This window comes from Bombus fervidus, chromosome 11 (genome assembly GCF_041682495.2).
Source record: "Bombus fervidus isolate BK054 chromosome 11, iyBomFerv1, whole genome shotgun sequence".
Taxonomy (NCBI): domain Eukaryota; kingdom Metazoa; phylum Arthropoda; class Insecta; order Hymenoptera; family Apidae; genus Bombus; species Bombus fervidus.
Genome location: NC_091527.1, coordinates 7,390,903 through 7,418,875, shown reverse-complemented (window position 1 = coordinate 7,418,875; position 27,973 = coordinate 7,390,903). Strand labels below are relative to the sequence as shown.

The following is a 27,973-nucleotide window of genomic DNA, read 5'->3' as shown; positions in this document are numbered from 1 at the left end:
AGATTCGATGATTCTCTTTCAACGAGGTCACATATAGACGGCTGATGGCAAAAGTGGATCGAAAAGGGGGACACATGCGTTCGTTTGATAGACGATACGCATCTACGCGTGTACGCGCACTGCGTGCGTAATTACGAGACCGCGTACACGCCCCCAGAAACGTCAGATAATGCTTAATCGCGCGAGTTATTTAAAGCTCCGAGCCACACTTGAAATTCGAGGCCTATTTAGGCGTGACGCCGTGCTCGTCTTCCATGGAAGAGATGACTGCCTCTTGAGACACGACGCTGCCATTCTCGACACGCCACGGGCTGCATTATGCTGATCGCAACCTTGGTCATAGCGTACCAGTTGCGTGGTTTGAACCTGGTCTAATACTCTTAATGTTTAGCATCGTAGCGGCAACCAGTTATTCTTAGAAGTGATATTTGCGATCAAATATCAAAGTGAATGGCAGCGCTCGTATTATATCAACGTTTCCTCTTATGTACTTTCCTAATTTGTTACGTAGTTGCGTAATAATTACGCGGAATAATCACGTGACTCAATTTTACTGTTTGCTACTGTCCTAATAAGAAAGGTCATCTAACCATACAAACGAATTAACCTCCATTGTTCCCGCGTAAAAAGCGCGACATTTATTGCAACTTGTATGTTACCGCTCGGAAGGAGGACTCGTAACCCACGGTAAAGCAACGGCGCGCATACACGCAGATAACTCTAAGATGGTCTAACAAGCGTTTCAAACATTTATTTTATTATATCACGATCTTTTTCTCACGAATCATCTAACTGTATCACTCCGAGTCGCGTGAAATGGTCGACCGATCGTTCGACGACCCCGGCTTGCTCATTGAATATTTAATTTCTAATTATCCGATGATCACGGAAGGAGACGCTTCCTTTGATGGTACTCGTCACGGGAAAAGGATTTGCACGCGCTTGCTTCCATACTCCCACCGCCGATTCTTCGACGTCAAGCGTTGGTGTTGCGTTACGGACGCCGATTCTGGATCGACGTGACGAACCATACAAACGGATTAAACTCAGTTAAAGGCGTCGGGTCTGAGTCAGTGCTTGTTTTAGAACAATTAAGGGCCAGCGATAGCTCGGCCACGCCGCGAACCAACTCGTGCATTAACCATGACGAAAGGTTTCAGCGTGACAACTGCACTTGGCGGCGTTTGTGGTCCCCACGCGGTTGCATAATTCCCGCGGCAACCAAGTCATTATGTATTTCCAAGAGAATTCGAGCGACTCTCTGGTTCGGGAAAGTCGATTAACGGCAAGCACGAGACACAATCTGAACAACGAGTACTGGATTTAAATAGAACGCAACAGGTACAAGCCGGTCGATTTGCATATCTCTCACCTTCGTGCCGCATTGCGGACACCGTGCAGAGAAATAAATTCACGCCTGGACTGACCTGTATCTAATCTTTTGCCTTTACATGGTTTTTGATCACGATCGATTCGCTCCATTCTCTTTTAGCCTCTTTATGCGATCATTCCGGTTTTGATCTTTATTTCTTGTCCTCGAACATTAAATTTTACCAGACATCCGATATGAAGCACGACTTGTGGCTTGAGATTAATTGTATCAACCGCCAGGGAGTTTCAGTTGCCAGCAGATAAAATCGTAGACGAGGGCGGTTCTCGTTAACCAAATCCACAGGGAGGCGCCTCCCCCAAGCGATAGCATTCAGAAGGATCGTTTCGTAGTCCCATCGCTTTGATTTCACAGTCATCGTTTCGAGATTCGTCGGCAAAAGAAGCGGCGCCACGCTTAATCGACCGAGGAATCAAAGGGGCGTTGGTACCAGGCTAGGAGCTGCTCCTTGCTCGGCTTGGTCTTGCAGTTTTCTGCGAACTTGTCTTTGTGGTTCGCTCGAGGGTAACTCGACGATGCTCCAACTCACCAAACAGAACTGCAGGGAGAAGCAGTCGCTAAAAACCGCAAAGGGGTTGCTCGACGAATCTATTCGCGTTGCAGGCACGGATACGTCGCAATTATAAGAAAATTCCTCATGAATGGGCACAATCTCCCTTTAAACGAATACTTGGTTTTGCCTTTATAAATCAGATTGTACAATTTGTAAAACCACATCACGTATATAAAGTTAAATAAATCTGTGACGCGAGTCTTTTCAAATGTCCCACGTGATAGATTGAATCCGCCCCTGAACTCGTACTCCAACGCTCGTCCTTGTTGACAGAGCCGGCACTACGCGTCCTTCTGGTCCTCTCTTTCTTCCCTCTCAATGGCCCACATTTCTTTGCACAATTGCAGAGGCACAGAGGGTGGCTGCGTTGCCTGGGTCCCCTTGGTTTTTCGCGCAGGAACTCGGCGGAAAAAAGGGGTGGAGGGTCCTTTCAGCGATGTACCGGGTCGTGCAGTATTGTCACCGTCACCGCTCGGTTCTCGTGCTCCCATTATTATATCATAATATTATATCGTGACTTCCGTCGAGGATCGTTTGTTCCGCGGAAAGGGGTGTTATGTGTAGCCACGTGCACCGCGGGTTTTGTCCCCTTATTAAGCGCTCACCCCGGTGCTGCGCGCGCGCTATGAGCAGCGCTCTGCCCGCGTGTTCTCCTCCCTCGTCTACGTTTACATAGACCGCACGTGCTCCCAGTGCTTTTCAATATTTACATGTATATTAGAGCGGTGAGATAATCCTGTCGCTTAAGGAGCTCTAGTATTTTAAAAGAAAACAATTTCGGTCGTGATAAAACTACGATACACGCGCCGCTGAAAGGATTACGCTGGGGAAGCAGAGAGCGAAGATGAGTTCATCCATCGTCGAGGAATTATCGAGGACGCTTAACGAGGTGTACGTTACGGACACGTTGCACGTTACGGGTCACGACGAACTGTTTGGTCAGCTGTTGACACTGTTCTTTGTGTTCGGGATCAGTGTTGCGAACAGTCGCGGCTTGATATGCAACGAGCGACGATAACAAGCACTCTATACGAGTCATGTACACAGGTATACGCGACGTAGGTACCTATGCAATTCGATGTAATTATCGTTTCGTCACAGGTATTCGCTGTATCGAGAACGCCGAGGGAATTATAAACTCGGCCCAGTTTTTTCGTTACACTTTTCATTGTCTAACGACCTCCTTTTAATCGTTTGCGAAAAAGCTGACAATGAGAAACTACCCTTTAAAACTTAAACTCGACGCAATGTTAATCGTTAAACAGGAGGAAAATACGAACAATTTATTACCAATCCATGTTATGCTAATTTCATAAAGTGCACGACCCATTATTCATTCGATACTAAACGGCGAACAAATATAAAGCAATTAGAGGGGACTAAACGAGACCCGACACGAATTACCATGCTCCTACGCTGGTCGTCCTCGGTGTTTTATTAAATCGAGGGGGACACGGTCACGTATTTTTGAGTAAAAGGATTCCCCGGGGTGCCGCGCCGCTCGTCCGTTTCGGCTACAGACAGCCGCGGTGATAAATTTTCAGCTAAGAAGCGGCCTTAATGACAGTGACTCCGTTCGAGTGGCAATTTCGCCGTTCTCCGGCTCTTGGTCCGACGCCGAGGGAAACGTGCAATTGATTCGATCGAAGAACATTCCTCGAAGCAGGCACAAGTGCCGCGTGCAATATCAATGCGATCCCCGCCTAATTATTTAAATTACTCACTGCCTTATAGAATTCTTAATCAATCCATTTCAGACGTATGCTCTTCCGTGATTGAGCCTCCATTCGCCTGACGCGGTTTTCTTTGTATTTTAAATTCGGTTTAAGCGAACGTTTATCCACTCGACACGAGCATTCGTCAAAATTTTCTTATATTTTCTGTTGTATTCTCTCGCCACTTTTCTCGCCACTGCCAAACGAGCTTGATTCGCAACCGAATAGGAATTTCGTACATCGTTGGCAAGCCACATTTCAATGGAATCTCCTCGAAACACGCACGTTTCTCCGGAATTATTCCGCTATGTTGGTTCTCGATTTACACTCGGCTGTATTTACTCGACGCTCCAAACGTGGCTCTACTGAAATAGATTCACTCACGACCGCCACGAGGAATGGTAGAAAAGCAGCCGGATTCTGTTCCCTCGTCGACGACTTCCTTTGCCCGATTACATTTCGGCTGTTACCGTAAGCTGTCGATGCTTCTTTTTTAAATAACAGTTTAACTCGCCGTTTCTTTCGTAATTCGTACAATTTCAGTTCTACTTAGTTCAGAAATTCTTCACGGTTCGATAAAAACAATGTAGGCAGGAAGCAATTAAATACCATGAATTTAGAATTTTTAAATCTGTAATCTATGCCGGAAATAATGCAACAGAATTTTTAAACGACTTCCACGATTACCTACTTCCCAACATCCGTCGCTGCGAGATATTTTCGTGTAAACGAAAACCATTCATTCGAGAAATGGATTCGAACGTATCCTCGTACGATGCGCGTTTCCGGTCACTGGTACGAGCAATAAAGCGACCTGCAAGAGGTCGTTTTTCTCGTTAGTGTGTCACGGTGCCACTCCTAGCGGTACACCGCACACACACACACACACACATCGGTTCTTCGTTGTTATGCAAAGAACATTTTCTTGTCGTCGAATCAGCACGGTTTCTTCTCAACCAGAGATTCACGCTACATCGCTCTTTTTCCTACATCGCGCTCTTACCGGTCTATCATCATTCACGTGACTCGAGATCACAGAATGTGCAGATATTACAGTTCCACAAATGATTCGCTTTTTGAGAGAGATCGAGCTTCATTTTCCAACGTGATATTTCGCCAAGTGCATCGGCCGGTCGTTGCACCGTCCGTTGCACTTTTCACGGTTGAACTTCCAGGTGGAGCGTCTCGTCGTCGCTAAATGTCATTCGTAACGCATCCTTGCAAATGCTAGCGTAATATACGGTAACGTTCAATTCCAGGTCGTTGCCTCGGCGACAAATAATCGACAATATGCTCGCTCCGTTACCTACATGCAGTTCCAGCCATTTTAAGAATTACAGATTAACAGATCTAAAAAAAAAGAAGCTTACTAAATCTAAAAATATCCGAATCTAAAAACATTACCAAGTTTTTAATATCTAAAGTGGTAGATATCCTAAACTGTTGGACGATGATGTAAAGTAGCGATCATTTGGTGTATCATTTTAGGCGTAAGTTTCTCACGTCTAAGTTCAAAGTTTGGATAATGATAAAAATCAATGTTTGTCAGACTATTTCGTAGTCAAAATTCCTCCTCTATGCTGTAACAAATGACCGATTTGAACGAGAACTTTCAATATTCGTATTGTACGCTACACGACCAGTGTATGATCATCTAATTGAATATTTTATATCGTGACAGACGTCAGTTAATATCTTGTAGTTACAGCTCGGCCACGATGGTGCTTCCACTTCGCGGTAGCCGTAATGAAAGACAATGCATACTAAACGCGTCGTAGGTAGCTGTACCGGCGTGTTGTAACATCGCTGCGAGTCACAAACAACTCGACGAGCGGAATGTGGCTCGCAAAGTTCGCGATTTCAAAGTCATTCCCTTCGGCATTCTCCGCAGTCTTTTCTCTTTTAACGCGAGAAACTCGTTTTTTCGGGACTGTATTGCTTCTCGAGCTTCTTTGTTTCGTCGCTTTCCGCGAGCGTTGAAAATCGCGTGGGTGGTGTCGAAGGTCCCGGAGATCTCGATAGGAGAGCAGCGTAGTCTCGCGGCGAGTCCTAAAATTCGCGAAATATTTATAGACCGCAGCTGCACAATCGCGTAGCTTTGTAGTCTCGTGAAAGCGAGCTTCCTCTCTTCGACCCCTTTATATTCGTATCTTCGTAGCTGATGCAACGTAACGGTGCGTAAAAACCGCGTTGCACTGCGGGTCAACGCTGGAAGAGATCATCCCATTAACGGTACACCCGCGACGTCCTTTGAATTCGTCGCGTGCCTCGCGACAACTCTCTCGCATAGAAAAGAGATATGTAGTTAGCTCGTGTACTCGACGAGAAACCAGACAACCTCTATGCACTATGCGAATTACGAAAATGACAAGAAACGAGTACTCGTTTACTTCTTTTCGGGCAACTCCAAACAAGAACTGTAAATTGCCATGTAAATTTTATCGAAAATAGATAGCTCGGTTTGATTACGCTACGAAGAATGACGACTCTTAAAAGCTCTTGCACGAGACACAGATTCGTGACGAAAGAGAGCTCTAGCAGCTTGACATCGGTACATTGTTCTCGCTTTTAGCCTGCAGCAGCTGTAGTAAGAGACTGCTTCTTTCAGATGCAAAGACACCTTGTTGGACAACATAGTACATGCCTTTAGTGTCCACTTAAATCTTAAAGACCGTAGTTTTAAAAAAACAATCGAATACTGTTCAAGTCACACACTCGACTCAAAATTCACGAGCCTCTAGGGTCCGATTCACACCCTGGAGAAACGACACGCATGTCACGTAGCCGGTTCCACTTTCTCCAGCATGTGGTTGGCAATAGTCACTTTAAACGATGTTCAAACGGAGAGTGGTACGGATTTTGGGGGTCCGAGTCGTTAAATCAGGCAAACACGGAACGGAACAGCTGTGAAAATTTGTTTTTCAGACAGGCAAGCGTACATGTGTGTCTGTCACGCGTATTTCCCGAAGAGCAGCAGAAACGGACCGGTTTTCTTCGGTTTCAAGAGGCGGCGAGGGATGAAACCCTTGAGCCAGCCGACACCCTTGTCGACGTCTTTCTGTATACAAGGGGTTGTGTCTCGGCTTTGGTACTCTCTCTCTCTCTCTTTTTTTTCTCTCCTCTTCCTCCGCGATTGTGAGAAGTGGGCCGCTCGTGCGAAAGAATGGACACAAAAGGGACGGGGGTGCGAAGTCCGGAACGAATATCTTCGACTGCGCCTATCCGTGGATGCGAGTACACGTTTGCGAAGTTGTGTGCTGGATTCTCAAAGCTTCATTGTAACCGCTCCTCGCGAGAGAAACACGAAGAAGGTTGCTTGTGCGAGAGCCGCGACGAGTTTACAAGCGCGCACGACCGGCAATCGAAGGAAAAGAAAAGAAGAGCCTACTCGACGTGCAAGAGGAAGAAGGGCGTGTGCTCGAATTGAGCCGTAGGTTTCTACCCGCGTAGAAACAAATGTATGTACGAGAAAGCCTTTTGAAGCGAAAAAGACGCTCCAGCCTCCGGGGATTCTTTTATGTCGCACCCCATCGGCCGATTTTATCTCCGCAACAGTTGCTCCGTACACCCAAGGGAGCGTAATTAGTGGATCGCGACGGATACCTTGACTCTCGGCAATTATGGGGGCCTTCGACGTTACGGGGAATAATAGCATTTCAATTCACGATGGGTTGTAATAGCAGGACAGCGTTGGCAATACGGGATAGGGTAGAATCGAGCAATCTGTTTCGTTAAACTAGGCCATTCCGATTCAATAGAGCTATCCAAATCACCAATAACGTTCCGCGTGATTATCGTTTAGAGAAAATAGGGAAAGTCACGCGAGGATCGTAGAATATTCCAAGAATTACGACATGGAAATCCGATAACCGGTCTCTGTAATAATTCCACGGGACAATAACGTAAACAGGACGCACGATAGGGCCCAACCACGTGGTCGTTAAGTCCGCTGTGCGTAAATCATCGAGCGTGCACGGGGCCCGGATAGGAAGCGTCGTGAAACTCTGACGCACATGTCCCGGATACGGGGTCTGGGTATGACGTGGAAAGAAAAATACAGAAAGCTGGCGCGCGCGCGCGCGCTCGCTCGCTCGCTCGTTCGCCATGCCAAAGTATCGTGGCTCTAACGAGGATGGGGGTTTAAGACTGCGGTCGGAGACTTGGGAAGTCGTACATTCGCGACCGCAAGAGAAATTAAATCTACCAAGTTATTGCGCGGAATGTTCCAAGTCGACTCATACGACTGGCGAACGAACGACCGAGAACACCGAGTATTCTCGGACGAAAAAATAGAAGGAACGCGCGAACGGCGTTTCTATGTTACTGTAAAGCAAGAATTTATAAGAATCAAATTCTAGCAGGCTGCTGTAAATTTGTTTCTGTAAATTTGTTTCAATTTCTCTTGTTGATTAGGTCGGATCTTAAATAGAACCATATTCATCCACGGAGAACTTTTCCGCTGTTCCATTGATCAATGTTCTGATAGATCAATTGAGGGGAACCTATTATCGTTGCTCCGAATCTCCATCCGGAGAATAATCCCCCAGCTATATTCCACCCCAACAAAACATTAGGGGTGTTTTCTGTTTCCGGAATCGCGAAACGGTCAAAGGGGCCGATGATAAAGGCAATAAACACGCGTGTCTACGACCGCCATCTCGTTGGTTCTTCATTGATAAATTGAGGTTGGTTCGTCTCCCTTAAAGAAGCATTAAACAATCGACCCCCTCTGACCATCGGTTAACCGAACATGTCCATCTTCGTAACGCCGTGGAATTAGCCATGACACGTCCAGATAAAAATGAAATAATTCTTCCAACGGCTTTTTCAATTTCCTATTCTGTTTTTTGTATGCAGATATCGCCATGGACTGGTCGGATCACGCGTTATGGTGGCCCGAGAGGAATCACTGGCTCACCAGAACCAGAAGCACTCTGGATCAGTATGGTGTTGCCGCGGATGCGCTTCTTCACTTCACACCGATGCACAAAACTCTGAGAGTACAGTTGCCGGACACGCGTTGCCTCGACTGCAAGGTCGACTTCTCCGTAAAGACGTTCAACGCCGTGATTAATCTGTGCAAGGAACTTGGTGAGTCTTTCCTCTAGGAATTCCTCAGAAATAACCGACGCCGTGGTCCTACAAGAAGATACGATTTAAAAATTCAAGATTCTATTTTTTCAAGATTTGAAACCTAAGTGTTTCTGAGTTGATGGTTAATTGGCAGCGTGACGTGTAAATCGGTTTGAAATTCGAAACTTTGATGGTGTTAAACGGTCGCTAAGGTCGGCCGTTTTAAAATGGAATTTCAGCATAGGCGGCCAGTTCGCACGACACCTAGCCGCGATGGTGCTAATTGATCCTGATAATGAAATAAAATTGTTAAATTCCCAGTCACGCGAAGGTCATGCCAGCCTTCGTGTCCGAGGCTGAGCATGGTTGTTCTAACGAGGAGTTTTTTTAATCAAGGAAGTGGTTCGCCGCGATAATGAAGGCATTGTATCGCGCCGCCTTGGCTTACAGTTGGAAGAATTCTGCCGAGAAAATATTCTTCTGTAGGGCGGCACGGTAATTAATCGAGACGTTTTCATAGTGTAACGAACTGTCGCACCAGGGGAAAACGACGCTCGATAGAAATTGCTAAATCGTGAAATTATTTATCCGCGTCACCGTGACGATTATTATGTCTCGTTTCTTGTTTTTTGTTCACATAATTGCGAACAGATGACCTCGGCGATAGCCTCGTGTCATACTCATAAATAGATATGGTAACGCGTGAGCTCTTACGTACTGACGTTATTTTCTCGTAATAGAACAAATTACATATGGCAAAAAGCATATGCAAACCGTGTATCATTGCAAAATAAGAGATATATGGAAATTAAGACAGCACCGGTTGTAGTTAAGTCTTCGAAAAATTTCGGGAACTCAATGTTTTTAAAATAAATGTTTCCTGTTGCAACATTTAGGTATCAGACATCCGGAAGAATTATCGTTTTGCAAACCGCTTGAGTCGAATCACTTGAAATATAATTTGAAAGATCTTCCGGCGAAGAAGAAGATCGAGAATCAGAAGAACGGCCATTGGAACGTCCCCGCGGACACGAACACGTTCATTCCAGTGAGTCAGAGTCCCAGAGGATCGACGGGCAGTCTGGACCAAAGCAGCCCTTTCATGTGCGCGCCGGTCACACCCAACAACAGAAATCACAGCACGCCGATCAGCTCGCCCGTCTCGGTAACTACGAATCTCTATACAGAAACACCAGTTGTGTGTATCGTGAATCTGGTCGATCGATAGGATCGGGAATATCAGAGAGAGCCGGACCGGACCTGTTATGGTAATAAATAATCCCCGATCGACCTGATTGCCACGGCTATGATTTATCGATATTGGCCTATCATTACCGCTTACGAAGTCGTTCATCTCAGAAAACTAATTTGCTTCTCGCGAGCGGCCCGTTTTTCCGGCCGGCGGTAGTCATTAGATGTATTTATTGCTCGGCTGCGAGCATGATCTCTCCTGTGCTAACGTACACTCACGTTTCGCTCTTTTGCCTGCGTTTCTTCCAGCAAACCGGTACCTGGAAGAGGAACAACAACTCGTCGGGTTTTGGTAGTACCGGATCGTTCAACGCTAACAATAGCACTATGAGTCTTGAGGTATTGAACGGTGGGCTGTCCGAGTCTCTAGCCCAGAGTCCGACCACGATCTCACCGGAGGTGCGGGCAAAATTGATCAGGCCGAAGAACCTCGTGGAACGCGCCAGGATGAACGTGGCCTGGCTCGATTCGTCCTTGTCGATCATGGAACAGGGAATACGCGAATTCGACACCCTGAGGCTGAAATTCAAGTTCTACTCCTTCTACGATTTGAACCCGAAGACGGACGCTGTCAGGATCAACATGATTTACGAGCAGGCCAAATGGCAGCTGCTCGCCGAGGAAATCGACTGCACCGAGGAAGAAATGCTCATGTTCGCTGCGCTGCAGGTATTTTTCTTACCGTTTTGGGTTTAACGACGACAACTGAGCCTTTTACTCTTTTCCGTTTGCGAGGATTTGCGCTGTAGCACCGTGACGACCAACCGCTGCGCAATTGTTTACGCGGCTAACGTTTTCACGATCCAAACATCCGGCGCTCGCCGACCGGATCGATCTATATATATCTACGTCCAGAGACGGTCTTGGCGAGCGGCAGACTGAAATAGCTGACGATGACACGAGACATCGCAGCGGAGGACTCGTTTCTAAAATTGTGGAAAGATCGGCATATCGGGACATATGAAAATAGAAGCACAGAAAGTAAGAAAAGTTTACTCGACGATCGTACGGGACGTTTGACCAATTAAACACACTCGTCCGCCTTTACGATAAATCGCCTCCGCTCGGTTCTATCCTCCCATGCAAATCTTGTTTCCTTAAACCGATTAACAAATCGAGAAAACGTTGGCATCATTGATCCGATACACGCCTACCGATTTCTCCGATCATGTCGTCGTGGTTATCGGATTAAGAAAGAGGAAACTCGTATCTACGGTAGAAACAAGGTGGACATTGGCCACATTTGTATTCTGTGACGCAGGTGCAAGTGAATCTTCAGGCGAGCGTACCGCAGCCGAGTTACGACAGCAATGGCGCCTCCTCTCCTGTCGAGGACGACATTGACGCAGCCTTGACGGACCTTCAAGTCACTTTAGAGGGAAGTAATATTAGTAACGGCCCCAGCGACATCACCCAGGTGCCCGAGTTGTGCGACTACCTTCGCTTTTTGAAGCCGAAGCGTTTCACCTTGAAGGCATTTAAGCGCTACTGGGTCACGTGCAGGGACCTTCAGCTGAGGCTATACAAGAGTCGGGAGGAGACGAATAGCACCGAGTCGCCTGCCCACGTGATCAATTTGCGTGGATGCGAGGTCACGCCCGATGTCCATCTCTCGCAAGGTCGCTACGGGATCAGGTTGGAGGTGCCCAGTGCCGAGGGCATGACCGAGATGTGGATCAGATGCGACAACGTAAGTACCACCCAGCCTCCGCCCTCGTTCACGCCGACGTTCGCATTTGAAATTTAATTAACCTGCAATTAGCAACCGTTAGAACAAGTGACTTCAGCGGCTTTACCGTCTCTGCGTGGGAATTACCGAGTTCTCTGTTGCTCGTTGCAGGAACAACAATATGCGAAATGGATGGCGGCGTGCAGATTAGCGGCGAAGGGGCGTTCTCTCGCAGATGCCTCTTACGAAAGCGAGGTAAACAGTATCACGGCTTTCTTGCAATTGCAAAGGCCCGCCCCTGCACCTGCGATCAATCCCAGCGCTCTTGATATCGTGCCCGAAGATTACGTCGCGCCCAGATTCGCGAAGAAGTTCAAAGGAAAGGTAAGTTACTTGTTTCTGTAATTGTTCTCTTCGGGAACTGATTTCTTTTTCCATATTCGTAGCTGGTTCAGAGGATTTTGGAGGCACACGCTAACGTGAAAGATCTGCCTCTAATCGAGGCCAAATTGAACTACATCAAAGCGTGGCAATCTCTTCCCGAGTACGGGATCTCTCTGTTTGTAGTTAGATTCACTGGAAAGAGCAAAGACGAACTGTTGGGGATCGCTAATAATAGGTTGATGCGAATGGAGCTGCACAGTGGTGATCACTTGAAAACTTGGAGATACAATACGATGAAGGTGAGCGGATCTATGTGTATATAACTGTTAAGGATCTGGTATCTGTAAAGGACTTTGTACTATCGGCATCTTATTTACACAGGCATGGAACGTAAACTGGGAAGTAAAACATATGATGGTTCAATTCGAGGAAGAGAATATTATCTTTGAGTGCCAGTCTGCAGACTGTAAAGTCGTTCACGAATTCATTGGAGGATATATATTCTTGTCGATGCGATCGAAAGAGGCGAATCAAACGTTGAACGAAGAGATGTTCCACAAGCTAACCGGTGGATGGGTTTAGAAACCAGAGGAGGAAAAATATTTCATTCGATTAACCTGCGACACTTATCGAAGTGTTAAATTGTTTGTTATTCGTGAAAATGGAAACTCTGATCTGAGAAACAACGCCATATGTTGGCAGAAATTTGTAAAAAATACTTAAATCTATATCTAGACGTTTTATTATAGTATTTGTAAATAGAGAAATTGTATCGTCTGTATACAACTGCTGCTCTCATGATGAGTGCATCTTTTATTTCACATAGGAAATGACTCGTTCTTGGCGAATTAATCATTCGCTCGAAGTACGAAATAAAAAGGGTGATTCATTGCAACCTCGAGATAAAAAAAAAAAAAAAAAAAATCGTTTGTAAAGCAACACGCGCATAATAGCGAGTTATTTTATATTTTACAAATGAAACACGCACAAAATCGACCAGAGTAAACCACGCCTTCTGTACACGCGATGCTGTTGATCCAGGCCACGAACAAATTAATATTTTTACAAGGATAAGCATGCTATATTTGAGTTGCCCTCTAGACTCAACCTCACTAGATAATATTCTTTATGATTTTTTCGATCGCCCAGATCAATCTCTCTCAGGCAAAATATACGTGTAGTTTTAACATGAGGGGGTGCTATGCCGGGCGAGATTGACACAGAAGCGAGAACATATTAAATCGTGTAAATTATTTGTTGTTTTAGTGTAAACTATATATATTAAATATATTTACTTGTACCGTTACTTATTACCTACTTATATTATGTCACGTTACCGAACGTGTAATCAAAAATTATAGTTTTGTATATTAATAGATGCTAGTTGTACAATAAACTTAATTATTATCATCCTCTTAGATTTATTCCTGATTTATATAGATCGCTATTCATGATATTATGCATTATTAAAACTGTGATATTCTTTATTAAAAGTATGCGTTATTAAAAACCATGTATATATCAACAATAATCAGCAATGTAAAAAAAAATGTATTATAAACATTCGTGTGTTCGTCGACGTTCGACGCACGAACGACGCTGGTTCATCCTTGTCGGTCCTATGTTTCTTCATTCAATGGCAGACAATTGTGTATCTTTTCCCGCATTGTCCGTAGCCTTTACAATGGTACCATGATTTTGATTCTCAGTATTCTTGAATGACGGTAATCCTCTTAGTACTACGGGTACGTTGCCACCCCCTGCAGCCCCTGCTCCAACTAAATTTCCTCCGCCTCCGCAAGTCTGGTACAATGTAAATTATAAAAAATGTGGACGCATAATGTGTTGCAAGTTTTATATTTGTTTCTTATTTAAGATGAATCACCTGCGCGTGGATAGGCGGTGCTGAATGTACTAATCGACCAGTAAGAGATCCAGGTTTCTCTTTTTTCGTGCGTACCCATTCATGGCCTAGAACCCTTTCTAGCGTTAGCCTCAAAGTAATGTCCGGTTCCAGAATGTGTTTCACGATACTCTTTGCCAGTGCAGATACCGTTTCCCGCACTCGGGATCGAAACATCCAGTTCCTCGACATCTGATCCTTCAATAGTTTCTTTAGGTTCGAATCGTCGAAGGGCATGGAGGCGTTTAGCATGATAAATAGGATTATCCCAAGGGACCAGACGTCGGCCAGTTTTGGGTTGTAGGGGGTGCCGGAAACAACTTCCGGTGCAGCGTATGCCGCAGAGCCACAATAAGTCTCGCTGAGAACGCGTCTACCTTCGTGATCAACGCAGAATCTCGCAAAACCAAAGTCTGCAAGTTTGACATTGAACTTCCTGGATAACAGAATGTTCTCACATTTAAGGTCACGGTGGGCGATATTCTTCCCGTGGAGGTAGTGCAGACCGGAAGCCATTTGTCTGAACCAAAGCTTCGATTGTTGTTCCGGTACAACACCATTTCTTTTTACAAAATCCAGGAGGTCACCATTGTCCGCATAACGCATGAATATGAAGACTCTTGGACCACGCTGCAATATACTATGCACCTGTAATTTTTTTTACCGACCGTTAAATAACGTATTGTTCCGTTAGTATTCTGGTCTTACTTGAATTATATGAGGATTTTCAATCTTTGTAAGGATTTCGAGTTCACGAGGAAAGAACTTGTTGAGGAAATCGAGCGGCGCTTTTTCTTTGTCGAATATCTTACAAGCTAATCGCAATTTCTTCGAGCTCGTTCCGTCCACATATTCCGCCAGGTGTACGGTCGCATACGAGCCCTAACATTTACAAAATTCCAGTTTGCCTCCGGGAATAATTATACGATAATATAAAAAGAATTCGAGTTACAAAAAATAAAAAGTATAAAGAATATACTCGTCCTACGAAAGAGATGAGAACGCGGGAACGTTTGAAGGAACGTACAAAGTTTAAAAAGAAACAGACGACACAATATTGCAGAGCAAAAAGCAGGTAGAGGGGAACTGGAAGAGGTTAACGAACAGGTAGGGAATAGAGGGTTAGGGATAAATAACCTGTCCGATTTTTTTGCCAATAAGATAGCCCCGCTGCTCAAGAGCGTTCACCTCCGAATTTCGGGGGCTGAGTTGCGTGGCCATGCCAGTGGATCTTCATTGGACTTCGGATCCTGATAACAGATAACTGGTTCTTCTTCTTCGTTACACACCTTTCGTCTGCTTTCGTTTCTTCGTACAGATAACTTACTTCCTTTTTATTCCGTATCGTGACAAGTTTCTCCAACTTCCCCCTTCGGGGCGCCTACCCGTATCTTCTTTGAACGTGATTCAATCAATTTTGTCGCCAGAGATGTTGCAGTTCACGCTCCGCAAGGAGCCGGAGCACGCCTCGCTGATTATCACGTCGATGAACCCGAGTCGGGGAACCGTTCTGTCATTTCAAATGGCTGTGTACACTAGAATTTTGAGCGTCGACACCAGCTTGTACCTGGTACGGAACGGGGCAGAGGAAAAGATCCGTGTCTCATTCGAACACAGCCATAATATTCAAAAACAACAAACGATCGATTCTCGAGAGTGATTTCGCCATGCCTAGATTCGCTTTAAAAGTATGTTCACATCGCTTCTTATACACGTGGTATATTTTATAAAGATATTTTTTGCTTCTAACTTCGTTATATACATATTCGATGTGAAATAAATCAACATTTGGATTTATTAATAATTTTTATTAAACGTTATTATACATTGCGTAAAAACGAATTACGCAGCCGGATCATCACCTTTAGTGGTACGTGTGTAAATTAGTTGTGCATGATGCTGTACAACTTGCTTAATAAGTCCTTTTTGTTGTAATTCAATCAGTGCTCTCCTAGCAAGTGATCCACGAATTTTTAACCTTTCACTAACAATGGAGGGTGTGATCAATTTGTATTGTGGCACTTCCTTGAGTAGTTTTTCATATGTGCCTTTGTCAAACAACACCTGATTGTTTAACTTGTCACGTACTTTTCCTTTGGACCACTTCTACAATAGACAAAATTAAGAAAAGATTTAGTTATCTATCTAGATTCAATCTTTTAAACATATACTTTTATAAAATAGTATCAGTCTCATTAAATCAGCTTTTTACTTCCACTGTTCGTCAAGATTATAAATTTACATCATTTAACATATTTTACAAATTAATCCATGACTTAAAACGACTATCGTACAAACCTTCTTCTTGGCTTTGCCGCCAGATCCACCTTCCTTTTTCTTTTGTGTTTTTTGTGGCTGCTTTGAAGACCCCTTAGTATCCTTTTTCGGAGGCTAAAATACGGAACAAAATTAGATCAAATGTTCAGCAAGATATAAGTATTAAGAAACGATGTTGGTTATTAATCAGGCTCATTAAATCAGCATTATACTATCACAAAAACAATCAAGAATGAGTTTTCTCATCATAATGATTTATTAAAGCAATTATTAACTCTAAATATAGAATAAATAATGTACTTTACAATACTGTTTTTTCTTTCAATAATATTTCAAAGTGTCAACAAAACTTAGGGTCAAGAGAAGAGGTTAGAACTGCCATGTTTATGAAATCAAAACAAGTTCCCATTCTGTATAATGAATATAAATTAATTTCGATCCTCTAAAACTAATTAAACAATATTCTAACTAAACAAAATCGCCTTAGAATGAAATATCTTATTTGCACTGTATACACCATGTGGATGAAATTGCTCAGAAAGGTTATCCGCGTATTCATACATTATTCGTACAAAACTTTCCAATTAATTTTCAAAATGATAACACTGCACTACACAGAAATGGGATCTTTAAAACATAGATGAAATTATTTTATGTAAGTACTATTAAAATAAAAATAAGATCTTTCTCATAAGTACTCACCATGATGGCTATCGACTCAGAAAGAAAGGGGAAATGAATGTATCGCCATCTTGAATGCGTATCTCATGTAGGCCCCCTACTTTACTACTTTAGTAAATGTTACTTCAAAAATATTAGAAAATTTAAAAAGTAACTGAGTTATGGGTAGATAAATTAATCATTTTATTGAAATTAATTTTTTCATTGTAAAATTGTTAAGATAAATTCATGAGATATATCATACGTATTATAAGTGACATTGAATTTATGTCAAATCTATTATGTATTTATTCAATGATTCTAACTACTACCATAGAGAATCAATAACTTCGCGTGTGGTATGAAAATGGTAAGAGTGTCAGATAATTCCCAAAACATGAAAAAGAAGTGAATGTCAGGTCTATTCTGTCCTTAGTCAATGCTGTCGCTGTCAGTCACTGTCGTCACTGACTACGACCACTGAGGAGTGGCTGTAGCGTGTGAAGTATGGCGCCACGCTGTGTGTTTTTGAGTCCCGGTTTTTCATATCTTTGACCCGCTGACAAAATGTATTCGCGCTAAGAATACTTTTTGGTGTCATTTAATTAACAACGAATGTCCATTTGTATTTAGTTTTATACAAGAAGGTATTTTTTTCTTCTCTTAATGTTACCTTATGTGGGGTTAAGATACCTTTCACCGCTCGAAATTTAGTGTCAATCGTGTTTTTATCCTGTATGTGTTACGTTACGTACATCTTTATTATGTTACTGTATATATTAACGTTAAATAAATACAATAGAACTCCATTTGTCTAAATGAAATTTTAGTTAATGACTGATTAACTGAACTTTTGTTGGTTGAATTTATTTATTTGACTTTGCACACCAATTATATGAACGGAGAAGAGTAAATAGTGGGTTTCATTGTTGAGCTGCTATTATATAAACTATAATCGTATAAACTGTTTATCTCCCGACAAGTTTTATACAGGTGAATGGAGTTTTATTGTACTCGGATGGAACAGCTGAAATGTCGACAACGTGGCAATTCATCGTAAACAATATGTTCCATTTAGGAAGCCAATTTCTGACATCGTTAATATATGTGATGAATAGATAAATGAGAGTATCGTTAATCAGCTGTATGTTGATCCGTGTATTGTCGACATATTTTTAATTTTATCGTGTGAATATTTTTGTCGAAGTGCAAGATTTGGTTGTATTGCGGTTTATTAAACATGAAATTATTGACTTTCTTTGTATATTATGATAGTTTTCGACGCCTAGAATTAAAAGATACTAGTTTTAATTTCAGGAATCTAGCGGTCCCAAAGTTACGTGTATGTAAAGTTGAGCGTTTTAACATATTTTAAGTACAAGTTACTTTGACGCCATATTTACTTCTATCCATGATCCATCCAATCATTGGAGTCGCTGGCTGTATACAAATGCACGTGGGTGACAGCCATTTTGCGGCGGGATTTTGAATCGTGAATCTTGAATTAGGTTTAGATTACACTAATAATACAATAATAATATTCGGCGAAGTTCAGTTTATCGTTCATCTGTGCGGGCCAATCAAATGATGGATAAAATGGTGATATACTAACCTGTAAAATATGCTAAAAACGCTCAGTTTTATATATACATAAATGTTGTACCACTGGATTTCTAAATTTAAGACCTGCATGTTTGAATTCTATGCGTGGAAAACTATCAGATGTCAAAAAGAAAGTCAATAATTTTATGTTCCCTAAAACCAAAGTTAAGCTTAAGATTTTTTGTTTAAATGTTTCTGTTAAGATATAAATACAATTAATTAGGAAACGGTTCATTTGAAAAAACTTTTTTTCGAGAAGTATAATACAAAAGTTCATTTTATTAAAAAATGACTCTTTCTATTTTTAGGATAAGCTTCATTACTGCAAACAAACTTGTACCAGAGAAAATGCTTCCACTTTCGCACAAAGATTCAAAGAATCTTGGCAGTAGGATAAAGGAGAAGCTACTGGGATGGAAACGTTTAATATTCTCCGATAAAAATACCAGGAATTTATTTTTATTTCTTTTATTGAATTTATCCTTTGCCTGTGTTGAATTAATGTATGGAATATGGACAAACAGTTTGGGTTTAATATCAGACAGTTTCCACATGTTCTTTGATTGTACTGGTTTATTATTTGGCTTGGCTGCATCAGTTATTACAAAGTGGAGAGCAAACGAACGATACTCCTATGGCTATGTTAGAGCAGAAGTTCTGGGAGGATTTGTTAATGCTCTGCTTCTGTTTTTTATTGCTCTCTTCATTATGTCAGAAGCTGTGGAAAGAGCCATTGAGCCTCCGGAGATAAAACACGAAAGACTTTTGGTTGTGTCCATTATGGGATTAATAGTTAATTTAGTAGGAATGTATGTATTCCGTCATGGTCATGGACACAGCCATGGAATGGGACATGGTCACTCTCATTCTCATGGAAGTCATGCACATTCTCACTTGAATCATAGCCATAGTCACGATCATCATGATGTTGAAATCGATCCATCGTTCAGTGGTACGAACTCTCAAATCATGAAAGGAGTTTTTTTGCATATCTTAGCAGATACTCTTGGATCTGTGGGTGTAATTATATCAGCAGTGTTGATGCGCTTGTTTGGCTGGTTTATAGCTGATCCAATTTGTTCCATGCTGATCTCAGTATTGATAGTTTTAAGTGTGCTTTCCCTGATGAAAGATTCGTGGGAAATACTGATGCAAAGGCAACCAGCTGCATTGGACCACATTTTACCACAGTGTTATAACAAGGTGACTCAATTAGCTGGGGTATATAGTGTGCAAGATCCACATTTCTGGACACTGTGCTCAGATGTGTACGTTGGGTGCTTGAAATTGGAAGTTGCCAGAACAGTAGAGCCTAAATACGTTGTAGCACACACACAAATGATTTTCCAATCAGCTGGAGTAAGGCATCTAACTGTTCAGTTAGATTATGCACCTATGTGATCTATGAAAAGCATGCTTGTCATAAAGTGTTCTTACAAGTGCTCCAAGACTGTATCTATTTGTGGAGTTTGTCAAAAGCAAGCAAGAAATATTGCACTCGTGCAAAATATTCTTGCCATTTTAAAATTATGCAGATATCTTGTTTTAAGCAACAGTGAATATCATCTTGGGTTACAGATTATTTAAAAAATTTGTCGAAGTTAAAAGAAAAGAGAAAGAAAGAATAATAAAAATTCGCAACTCAGGATATCGATATTACTCTTAAGGATATGCCAATTTTGTAAAATTAGCGCATTTGATTACTAACATCTATTACGAACGAAAATCATTGATTTCATTTCTTTATAATTCTGTTGTAAATATAGATATTCGTTCATCCATAAATGCTAACAATGTACTTTTTTATCAAGTTGCAACTTATCTCTATTTACAAGAACTTTAACTCTATACTATCTATCGACCAAAAATCTCACGTCATGTTTTGTATTATCTACCGAAGTTTTTATATTAGAATGCATTTAAATGCATTTTAGAAGATCAAAGCTGCATTAAATTACGTCTTTTTATCTTTGCAGGGCTAATTTAAGCCATACTTATAAAAATGTTTCTACGTCGTCTTTGCATTGATTTGTATACAATTACTATTCACGGTAAAGTTTAAACATCATGGTCAATTGTGCGCAAAATGAAGGACAAAAAGAAAAGATCATATTCGCACATAATTACGGTGGCCATAACCATATACAGACAGCTACAGACAGCTAGTCACTACTATACAGAAAGTGTGAAATATATCTTATATAAATATAACTTTACAAAGTGTAATATAAATCGATCTTCTTATGTCTAAACGAAATTGTGCTTTCCTTATAATTTATCATATTTTCGACATATTATCCGCGTTAAGTAAATTCATCCCATTTGTATTAAATATTTATGAATGGTTAACGCGCATAGTCAGCATATTTATATTGATGAAACATCATTTCTATAAATATCTGATAGACAAATTGCGAATAATATCAAAATACCTATAGCAATAGGAAGTTTCTTAAACATTGAAAATGAAATTTTCTTCGTACATTTCATTTCAATCGCATATGATTGAAACGAAATGAGGCATCTTCATTTCGAAAGTTTCATATACCATATTTCGCATTCACGAAAAGCGTTATTCATTTATTTTCATTAATATTGTAATACATCATTGGAAAAGTGATTATCAAATTAGAATTAACGACAGATTTGTAAGCATAAATTTTAAACATGACCAGGACATTCCATTATAGTCAAGGTATATTATTTGTATACTTGAGATTGTGATGATGTAAGCCAAAATATAGATATTGATAAAATGGAGTGAAACCTCATAGAAATTAATAAGAATACATAGTAAGAACGTAGAGAGGAATTTTTCTATCGAGTTTCTGTATCATCTTATACTGAAATGAACGCATCATTTGCAGCGCTATTCGACGAAGCTATGTAATTTCTGAAATGAAAGCCAACGTTGTTATGTTTTATTAATACAATTGTATAAACGAAAAATTTAGAAGAGAATATCTTCGACATGAGCAAAGTGTAAATAATAAAGAAAAATACTTATAATAATCTTTGATCTGTCTCGTTTACGATCCTTTTACTAGTAGAATTTTTTTGTAGAAAATAGAGAATGTTTTAATTTAATATAATTCAACAAGAGATATGATGACTTCTATATAGGGAATAACGTTTCTAAAAAATGTTCAAACACATATTACATTTATTTGAAGGATATGTATACACATATAAATACATAAATATTTATAATAAAATCGCTGAAGCTGATTCCACACGATAAAACGATCTTGAATGCATTGGACAACGTGCGCGCGTATGGTGTCAGCTTCAGTCTGACGCCGTTTGAATTAGTTTATTCCTTAAAACGGTCTCGCAAAATTTAACAGATAGTACCTTCGATAAGGATGCTTTCGTGTCTCGTGCGGTGTTTTATGTACATAGCAAACTATCAAAAATGAAAAACTGTATGGAACTCTCGTCCCTGCGAGGCTATACCTGGCTATCTAAAATGGACGATAAAAGGGAATCAAAAACTTCGGTTTCCTCGCTAACGGTACGAAAAATCGAGCGAACACCGTGGAACTGCTTTTCATGTAAAGCTGAACTGAATCCGATCGAACTTACTCGTTGATCTGTTTCACATTAAACTCCTTTATTTCTTGCTTTTTATTATTATTGTTATTATTATTTCGTCGAAGGTATATGGCAGTATCGTGTTCTTTCCGTAGTTTCTGCTCGGTATTGGCAAACAGATGGCAGAAAATCACACCTTGCGTTCTAGTTCGGCGATCGGTGGATAAAAATCGTCGTATCGCGCTTATCCTAAAAAATAACGAACTCGTGATATAATACCGATAATCGCGAATTAAACTCTACGTTATGATTTGGCAGTTGTGTGTTTTTACTCGCAGAGATATATATTTTCTGTTGTATTCTTTCTCGTTCTTCGTTTCCTTATTTTTATACAATATAATAGCCATCGTTTTCTATTTAGCGTGTAATCGCATAATTCGAAATCCAAGGACGCCTCTTTCTCATTGGATACGTATTTTCTTTCTACCCGCTACTATAGAATATAATTTATAAAATTTCTTCAAGTCTCCAACAACGCGCCATCCGGTAAAGCCATTTCACTCTTGGATCGTCGATTGCAATTCAATCGATCGTAACATTTAATAATCGTGATCAGAATATACTAATAATCGTAGGAATAATAATAGTAATCGTAATAATGGCAATAATAATAATAATATATTACTCTGAATCATATTTTACAGTCCATCTAACAACAACGAACGTATCTAGTTGCAACAGCCTCTTTTTTATATCTTTTTTTATTATTTGTTTTTAAATATTCTCTCGATAGTACGTATGCGTGTGTGTATACGTGTTGGTCTCGCGATAAATTTTTATCTCGTTTCCTTTTTCCACCCTTTTCCATTTCCTTACTCTCTCCCCCTCTCTCTCTTTCCCTCCCTCAAAAGAATACACTCTATCTCTTTTAAAACAAAGATCCTATCTCTACGATCTCGACATTTTTCTGCGTTTAACGGAGTATCTAGAATAACATTCGAGCGAACAATGCTATGATCTATGATCTATACCGTTGGGAAAGTGATGATGCGCAGAAAAGGAAATCACAGTAAGACGAAAATCCACAAAGTGTCGGCTTCATTTCATTCTTCCCTCGTTCTCCATTTATTTCCTCCATTGTATGAGTAGTCTTTTTATTCTACGTGCCTCTTATGGCTAACATCGTCGATCTCGTATCTTCCTAAAACTACGCGCTTATATTCTCATCCTAGACATCCCCTTAGCCTCTCAATTTTTTCGATATCCGTTTCACCGGATCGCTCATGGATACTCAAGAATCACGCGCAATCAATATCTCTCGTTTCTACTTCGTACGTTTCCATTTTCTATACTTCGTTCATCTACAATCAAATTCCAATCGTTATTTTTCTATGGCTACGTTCTTCCGTGGCCAGACAATTAAGAAGCTTCCGTATCGTTGATAACCAAGGGTGTTCCGACAATTCTTCACTTTTTCTTGCTCTTGCTGCTCTTCTGCACCTTCGTGATCTTCAATCTACAGTTTGATCCACCGGTGTACACGACTTCCGCCCTTCCTCCTTCTTCTATCGCGGCAACCAAGGCCTTCACGGACTTTACGTGCACGTCTTTCGCGCTGATCTCCAACGAAGTTCCTGGGAACCGATCTCTTACGCATTTCCCGATACTGGAAGCCTGGGTCTCGGTCAAATCCACTCCGTCGAGGCAGAGCCAAGTCAAGTATTGAAGATGAGTCAGGATCGTCTGCACGAACACGTGCTCCATTTGCACTTTCTTCGCACTGTCGGTCACGATCAATCCGTTCGCCTTTAGGAAGCTCAGGTTGCACAGTTTCAGGTATTTCGCGATCTGTCTCATCGTCTTCTCGCTGTCCTCCAGGGTAACTCGCCAGAAATTGATCCTCAAGGATTGTAGGTTCCTAAAGTGAGAGGAGAGGCAGGCGAAGAATTGCTGCAGGATCTTGTCGTCGATGAAGAGCAGAGATCCGCTGCTGCCTCCTATAGTGGATTTGTCCAACGAGAGGTCCAGCTCGCTGAGAGCGGTGAAGCCCGCGAGGAATGGCAAGAGAAGAGGCCCTCGTAGCGCCAGACGATCGTTCACTGTCACCTGGAATCAGAAATAATGCTGTGCACCGTTTTGTTCACGACAATTCTCGTTCCTCTCTTTTTCGGCAACAAGAGAAGACCGGAGCTGTCGAATAACGAAGACGAATGGGAATTTCGAGGGTCGTTGCACGAATTCTGATCAGTCGTAGGGTGAAAAGGGGAAAGACAAATTTGAAGGAACCGCCTCGAGGAAACGTTGTTTTTCGTGTGTCTACTTTTCCAAGATTTACGTAACGAATCGAAGAACGCAATATCGATCGTCATAGTTGGCTTTACGACGTAACAGAACAGCCGAGACCAGTTCCCGGAGCAGGACGAATAATGTACCGCGGTCAGGACGACCGCTGGCCAAACCACAAACGAATCATCGTCGGCCTCGAATTACGAATCGGCTGGTTCCACTGGATTCGAGCGTCTCGAATGTGACGTTTCGCGTCGAATCCTCTGGCAACTCGATACGTCGGCTAGAATTCTCAGTTGAACGTAACGCGTCGTTACCCTCTTGTTCTGGTACACGCGATACGAGTATTAACACCGGAGTCCCTCGAAGCACTTTGAGAATAACCGAGAGGAACAGCAGTTGCTTTCAGGTCATCCTTACAATGAGATATCGTAGTCTGCATTTTGATACGGTCCAATTAACCTCTCTATTTATGGCACAAAGAGAGAGAGGCCACTCGAAAGAGAAGATTCCTCGAGAAGAGAGAACCATCTCTCATTTCGAACCTCTAACCACCGGGGAATCAGTTTCGTCGACTCGTTAAAGACGGCCGATGATCTAATTCGTAGTTGCGGAATTCGTGCAGAAGTCGGAAGTCCGAGCTGGATCCTTTTCATTACCCTGCGGGATGGTGGCCTGGAAAAGAGGATTACTTACTTGAAAACCAGCCAGCCTGAGGAATACAATCGCGGGGCAGGCAGGAGGCGGCGCGGCTCTCAGGAGTTCGGCCCCGGCGTCGTCTCGACGCCCTAATCTCGCCAAAGGACCCTCGTGGACGGCCAGATGTAGTCGGGCGTTGCAAAGACTTAGCTCGCGGACGCTCGTATATCTGAGTAGCTCAGAAAAAACTGCCAGGCTGTCGGATTCCTGCAACATCGAACGTATCTCTCATTTCTTCCATATCCTTTGATTTGACAGTCCAAACAAAAATTTGAATTTCTATTTAGATGTTCTATTCAGATTGCTCAATCTGAAGAATCGATGCTAAAGTCAGAGTCGAAATTAGGCTTCGCTACGATTACAATTTATCTTTGCTGAATCGTATCTATAATTCCACACGACGTATGTGACACGACATAGTAAGACAAAGGGGTAATGTCAATGGAATGTGGGAAATCCTCTCGCGATTCGCCCGAAGACTCTTTGATCCACTGATAGACAGCGGTTTCCATTATTAACGTAGGCTGCTGAACGACGTTAAACGAGAAAGTGGTTTGCCTAAGAGCGTCGCGACGCCGAAATCGCTTGCGGTATTACGTAACCTCGGCAATGAGACGGGAACAAAGCGACGTGTGCAGATACGATGGCTTCCGAGATTACAGGATCGCACGGGTTCGTTGCGCGGCGCAAGATGAAGCTTCGACGATAATACGAAAGTTAACAAGCTACGACTAATCTTCAAATCGGGTTTGCGATCGCGTCGCGTTCCTCTTCGTCGTGTTACCACTCGTTTGCTTCGAATAGCACGTACAATACGATCAACGAAAGATTCCAACGCGAAACACGAGAGACCCTAGGGGCACGAGTGAAACGCGGAAGTGTAAAATCTCCAGTGTAACGATGTTCGTCGTTGTCGAGGACGTACGCGTGGGAAGTACATCGGGCTTTTCAAGATTCATATCGGAACGCGTCGTCTGGAAATAGCGTGACCCAATTAGACGACACAGTTTCGAACAGAGACGTCGTTAAGCTGCGCGAACCGACGTGCTGCTTCAGATTGATTTCGAAGTCGAACCTCTTCGATTCGAACGGCTACGTTCTACTTTGCCACGGTTGTTCTCAATGTCGCGATAGAGAACTACGCGTGGAACGGAGCGTGTACCCTATATTCTGGCGCGCGATGATCCCTCGGGGAATCTCGCGTGGCTTGTGAAAAGCCAGGACGAAAGCAGCGAACAGCGTGGCAGCTTTGAGGGGAAATTACGTTTCGAATGGCGACGAATCGTAGAACGATTGAAAGAACCAATATTTTATGGGAGATTTCGGGTCGAGAGTGGAGTTTGTTCGTTGTTTGGACGCGGTTCAATGGGGCTGAACGAATCGATACAGAAGAATATTTCATGAGGGTTAGTATGCCGCCTAAAATACGTAGTCGCAGACGAGCCACGGTTTAAAAATGTTTACTCGATAATCGGCGCAACAAGTGTCGCTCGGTATTTTAATCGACCGCTTCTATTCCATCGGCCTTGTGCCGAAATTAATTCTCGTCTACGGTCGTAAAAAAATGGTGTCGTTAGCCTTTACCACGAAACGTATTAACGGGAAGGCTGAGTGCTTCCCGTTTCACGTCTCCTCGTTTTCTTGCGAAACGTTTTTGTAGTCTTGCGGTCGCTTTATTTTGTCGAATTACTCGATCGTTTTATTTCGTTCGAGGTTTCGCCGGGTTTAAGGCCGTTAAAATGCACAAGAAACGCGAATTCGTACGTCTTTTGGAATTCTTCCGTCTCGCGCTCGATTCCAGAGGCATTCGGCTCTTTTTCCGCGCGAAATAATTTCACCGACAGATCGCGTGATTTACGAAGGTAGTTTTCGTGAGGAACGCTCGCTCGGCTTGAATAATGCTGGGAAAATTGGCCGAAATTACGACCAGCGCAGACCAACTGCCGGGAGAACGCGATTACACCTTGCTTCTCGGCCAATATAACGAACCTCCGCTACTTGTCGACACGCCGGAGAATTTTCTTCGTTAAGTACTTGCTAACGAAACAGGAATCCCTCAAGAACCAGCGGAAGCGATTAAACCGACTAAATTCTACGAATTTCCAACGTTTAAGCTTCTAAAAGACTCTTGCTCGGAATACATGGAAAACAAACGATTACCGTCCGGAGATCAAAGTACAAAAGGCTTCCGGTCCACGAATTTAAAAACCGTCGAAATACCTTGAAATACAAAGTCACGAAGTAATCTTTTTCGGCAAATCGCTTCTCCTTTGCTTCGTACTTGGCATTATTAATGATCGACGGTTGTTTTACGCGCTTTCGACGAGAAGTTGCGACTACCGAACAGTTGTTCGCGATCTCGTTCCGTCGGTACAACTTTTGTCATCGTGAAAATCACAACGAAAACGTTCGAGCCCGGGGGACGCGTTCATCGTGGAGAACGATGGTCGACGAGGTCGTGTTCGAAAATTGTTTTTCGTCCGCGGCATAGTTGATACCGTGCCATACATAAAACGCCGACGGTCCGGTCGAGTTCGATGAAAAATACCAGAGTGGCCGCATAAATTCAATGAATCGGCTGCCGTGGCACGATTCTTTTTAAATGGAAATCATCCCGGATCGTGACAGGCCGAACAATAATGTCGCGGCCGCGGTAGCGGCGCACAGGGACGACAGAAGAGAATAGAGAGGAATGCTGGAGGGAGAAAGAGAAGGGGACTTGAACGAGCTGCATTGTTTATAATCACCCTCGTGCGTTAAATTAAATCTGGCCGGGTTCGTTCCGCTTCATTGTTTCCGCGCGTGATATCATCCATCCACCGGTAGGATTTTACGGTTGTACAATTTATCCTGGATATTCTGCGAATTACGCGCTTCCCGAGATTCCCGCCCACATTTCATCCACGATCACCCCGTGTGCACGTTGCTGCATAGTTTACCCTCGTTACTGATGCGATTAAACGTCAGCGTTGCGCTA

General features: G+C 42.5%; 5 protein-coding genes across 16 annotated transcripts in view; 2 read left to right on the top strand and 3 right to left on the bottom strand.

The window, feature by feature from the left end:
- Window positions 1–13,445, top strand: part of LOC139992265 (unc-112-related protein) — a 37,293-nt gene extending 23,848 nt beyond the window's left edge. Inside the window, exons 2-8 of the mRNA XM_072012958.1 lie at window positions 8,516–8,749; window positions 9,628–9,896; window positions 10,232–10,651; window positions 11,244–11,672; window positions 11,823–12,035; window positions 12,098–12,334; window positions 12,417–13,445. Coding sequence (XP_071869059.1) covers window positions 8,516–8,749; window positions 9,628–9,896; window positions 10,232–10,651; window positions 11,244–11,672; window positions 11,823–12,035; window positions 12,098–12,334; window positions 12,417–12,617 — 2,003 coding nt within the window. The 3' untranslated portion in view covers window positions 12,618–13,445. The remainder of the gene's footprint in view (window positions 1–8,515; window positions 8,750–9,627; window positions 9,897–10,231; window positions 10,652–11,243; window positions 11,673–11,822; window positions 12,036–12,097; window positions 12,335–12,416) is intronic.
- On the bottom strand, window positions 13,183–15,589 carry Tssk (Testis-specific serine/threonine kinase). 2 transcript variants are annotated; one of them, XM_072012964.1, is made up of 5 exons: window positions 15,266–15,589; window positions 15,076–15,188; window positions 14,647–14,820; window positions 13,921–14,586; window positions 13,183–13,838 (listed from the first exon to the last, which is right to left on the bottom strand). In XM_072012964.1, exons 2-5 carry the CDS (start codon window positions 15,157–15,159, stop codon window positions 13,665–13,667), a joined length of 1,098 nt encoding a protein of 365 aa, XP_071869065.1. In that variant the 5' UTR covers window positions 15,160–15,188; window positions 15,266–15,589; the 3' UTR covers window positions 13,183–13,664. The 2 variants fall into 2 exon arrangements, with proteins under 2 accessions (XP_071869065.1, XP_071869066.1); XM_072012965.1 differs by lacking the exon at window positions 14,647–14,820 and having other exon boundaries at window positions 15,076–15,589.
- A 136-nt stretch (window positions 15,590–15,725) lies between these two features.
- Rps25 (ribosomal protein S25) lies at window positions 15,726–17,046 on the bottom strand. The gene is made up of 3 exons (XM_072012973.1): window positions 16,918–17,046; window positions 16,237–16,329; window positions 15,726–16,044 (listed from the first exon to the last, which is right to left on the bottom strand). Exons 1-3 carry the CDS (start codon window positions 16,918–16,920, stop codon window positions 15,781–15,783), a joined length of 360 nt encoding a protein of 119 aa, XP_071869074.1. The 5' UTR covers window positions 16,921–17,046; the 3' UTR covers window positions 15,726–15,780.
- A 99-nt stretch (window positions 17,047–17,145) lies between these two features.
- Window positions 17,146–21,489, top strand: Znt86d (solute carrier family 30 member 7). 6 transcript variants are annotated; one of them, XM_072012966.1, is made up of 3 exons: window positions 17,297–17,522; window positions 18,193–18,367; window positions 18,786–21,489. In XM_072012966.1, exon 3 carries the CDS (start codon window positions 18,826–18,828, stop codon window positions 19,876–19,878), a length of 1,053 nt encoding a protein of 350 aa, XP_071869067.1. In that variant the 5' UTR covers window positions 17,297–17,522; window positions 18,193–18,367; window positions 18,786–18,825; the 3' UTR covers window positions 19,879–21,489. The 6 variants fall into 6 exon arrangements, with proteins under 6 accessions (XP_071869073.1, XP_071869067.1, XP_071869068.1 ...); XM_072012968.1 differs by lacking the exon at window positions 17,297–17,522 and adding an exon at window positions 17,605–17,868; XM_072012972.1 differs by lacking the exons at window positions 17,297–17,522; window positions 18,193–18,367 and adding an exon at window positions 17,146–17,245.
- A 133-nt stretch (window positions 21,490–21,622) lies between these two features.
- The window catches only part of LOC139992478 (uncharacterized), a 164,415-nt gene continuing 158,064 nt past the window's right edge, over window positions 21,623–27,973 (bottom strand). For all 6 annotated transcript variants that reach the window (XM_072013343.1, XM_072013338.1, XM_072013344.1 and 3 more), the window contains exons 11-12: window positions 24,994–25,203; window positions 21,623–24,117 (exon numbers count right to left, since the gene is read on the bottom strand). In XM_072013343.1, coding sequence (XP_071869444.1) covers window positions 23,479–24,117; window positions 24,994–25,203 — 849 coding nt within the window. In that variant the 3' untranslated portion in view covers window positions 21,623–23,478. The remainder of the gene's footprint in view (window positions 24,118–24,993; window positions 25,204–27,973) is intronic.

Bases quoted from the DNA above. Each gene is read 5' to 3' on its own strand.
- Tssk (XM_072012964.1), bottom strand. From the start codon at position 15,159: ATGGCCACGCAACTCAGCCCCCGAAATTCGGAGGTGAACGCTCTTGAG. The intron at 14,821-15,075 runs GTTATTTATCCC...TGTAAATGTTAG, and splicing joins TTGGCAAAAAAATCGGACAG to GGCTCGTATGCGACCGTACA. The intron at 14,587-14,646 runs GTAAGACCAGAA...AAAAAATTACAG, and splicing joins AAAATCCTCATATAATTCAA to GTGCATAGTATATTGCAGCG.
- Znt86d (XM_072012972.1), top strand. From the start codon at position 18,826: ATGCTTCCACTTTCGCACAAAGATTCAAAGAATCTTGGCAGTAGGATA.
- Rps25 (XM_072012973.1), bottom strand. The intron at 16,045-16,236 runs GTTTGTACGATA...TGTCTATTGTAG, and splicing joins GCGGCAAAGCCAAGAAGAAG to AAGTGGTCCAAAGGAAAAGT.